Source organism: Lygodium microphyllum, chromosome 13 (assembly GCF_053477565.2).
Source record: "Lygodium microphyllum isolate KBCC chromosome 13, Lygodium_microphyllum_v1.1.10, whole genome shotgun sequence".
Taxonomy (NCBI): Eukaryota; Viridiplantae; Streptophyta; class Polypodiopsida; order Schizaeales; family Lygodiaceae; genus Lygodium; species Lygodium microphyllum.
The window spans coordinates 3,378,464-3,380,256 of record NC_141147.1 but is presented as its reverse complement, the minus strand read 5'-3'; the positions used below and the strand labels follow the sequence as shown (position 1 = coordinate 3,380,256).

The 1,793-nt window shown below is 52.2% G+C and overlaps 1 protein-coding gene across 1 annotated transcript; it reads right to left on the bottom strand.

The window, feature by feature from the left end:
- Window positions 1–417: 417 nt before the first annotated feature.
- Window positions 418–1,449, bottom strand: LOC148026291 (uncharacterized). Its single transcript, XM_087690422.1, has one exon. It carries the CDS (start codon window positions 1,259–1,261, stop codon window positions 530–532), a length of 732 nt encoding a protein of 243 aa, XP_087546548.1. The 5' UTR covers window positions 1,262–1,449; the 3' UTR covers window positions 418–529.
- Between the last annotated feature and the right edge of the window lie 344 nt (window positions 1,450–1,793).

Genomic DNA, 1,793 nt, shown 5'->3' with positions numbered 1-1,793 from the left:
CATCTTTATTCTCAGGCTCCAGGGAAGATAATTCGAGCCCTGAAGCTTTTCGATCTGATAGAATTTGGACACGGCAGACGAAGTCGCTGCAGCCATCGGTTCTTGATAAGTCCGGATCAAACCAAGAATCAGAGCCTGCAGGGAGAAGCGTGAGAGCGCTAGGAAGCCAAAGGGTTAGTAGTCGTCAGCGATTGATACCATGTAGACAACTACTGTACTGAACAGAAAGAAAGGAGAGAGAGAGTACGCCACAGAGACACGAGACAAGTGCGAACAGTTGTTTTTCTATTAGTACGTGTGTGTTCTTATACAAGAGTGGCTCGCAACCATCGTGACGGTTAGTATACCGATTCAGATTATTGTGATTCTTGATTTTTTAATTATTACATAGTTAATGGATTGATGTATTTAGTTTATCGCCAACATTCACATGGTTTGGACGCCTCCTCGCTGCCTCTGAAGCTTGCCGGTAAATAATATACAGAGACTTCATCACGATGATATAACCTGGTCGGAGGGTCGATGGACATTACTCGTGGGGCTGGACAATGACGAAGCCGGGGCCAGTTGCGCCGTCGAATTTCATCTGGAAGCTCTCCCCGGAGGTACGCCCCAGGAACGTCTTGAAGCTGACATCGGTATGGAAGTCCGGGGAGAGGCTTGCCGACCAGGCGACGGTGGCCTGAGGGTCTGTGAAGACAGGCGGCAGGCCCGGGCCGACGGCCATCGTGAGGGGATGGCCGTGGGTTAGGATGGCCACGAAGCCGTGGCCCTCCAAGCGGACGTTGAAGAGACCGGCCGACACCATGCCGGACAGCTTGCGCATCAATGTGATCTTGTGCTTGATGCTGGGCTCGAAGGCCAGCAGGTCGCGGCCGTTGACAGAGATGGCGTCGCCCGTCAGGCGCAGCAGCAACACGTGCCTGCCCTCCTCCGCCAGAAACAGTTCGGACCGGGACTCGAGCTTGCAGCTCGCCTTCACTAGATCCGCCCCCTCGTCAGTCAAGGCCTTCTTCATGGCGTGCGTAAAACCGTGCTCGAGTATCCCTTCCCTAACGAATTTCACCTGCCCTGTGTATGCCACCATGGTTCCCCGCTTGATCCACACCTGGGTCAGAGGCGCGCCGTCGTCGCTCCCTGGGCAGCCGAAATGCACCTGCAGGAAGCGCCCGCGCCCGCTTACTACCTCGAACGCCTCTGGGTTTGTGGCGTGGGGCCGCTTGGCGGTCTGTGCTAGAAACTCCTCCAAGGTCTGTGCCATCGTGACAACACGATCAATGCCCTTCTATCACCTTGATTCTAGCTATATCTCAAGAGAGGGGCTCTTTGTGAATTCAAGGCGTCGAACGGTGGATTTAAGAGAGGGACTCTGGAGTCTGGATTGTGGAAACACCATCACGCTGAAAGGGTCCGCACGCTGAAAGGTTCAAAAAGGTTGGCTCGGTTAGACTTTTCCTTCTGTCGAAAGCACATTGTAGTTGAACTATGGGAGACATAATAAACATGGGGAAATCCTGCGTTTCAGTCTTTCCGAGTGTAGCTAGGGAATGTCGCATAAGGAGAGGACTCCTTACGCTCTTTTATTGTAGAATGGAGACACCACCGCCCTTCTTTCACGTGCACCTAACTAGGAAACTCTACCCCCTTTTGTCACTTTGGTGTTGAATTGTCTCCATTGCCTAGTAACTCATGTGAAGACCACTCGAGAGAACATGAATAGGAGAAAGAGAAGAAACATAGAGAGAAAGTAAGTTGATGCAAAATGCCAATTGGACGCCTCCACGTATGATTGA

What these genes read in the sequence shown, in the direction of transcription:
- LOC148026291 (XM_087690422.1), bottom strand. Translation starts at nt 1,261, where the DNA reads ATGGCACAGACCTTGGAGGAGTTTCTAGCACAGACCGCCAAGCGGCCC.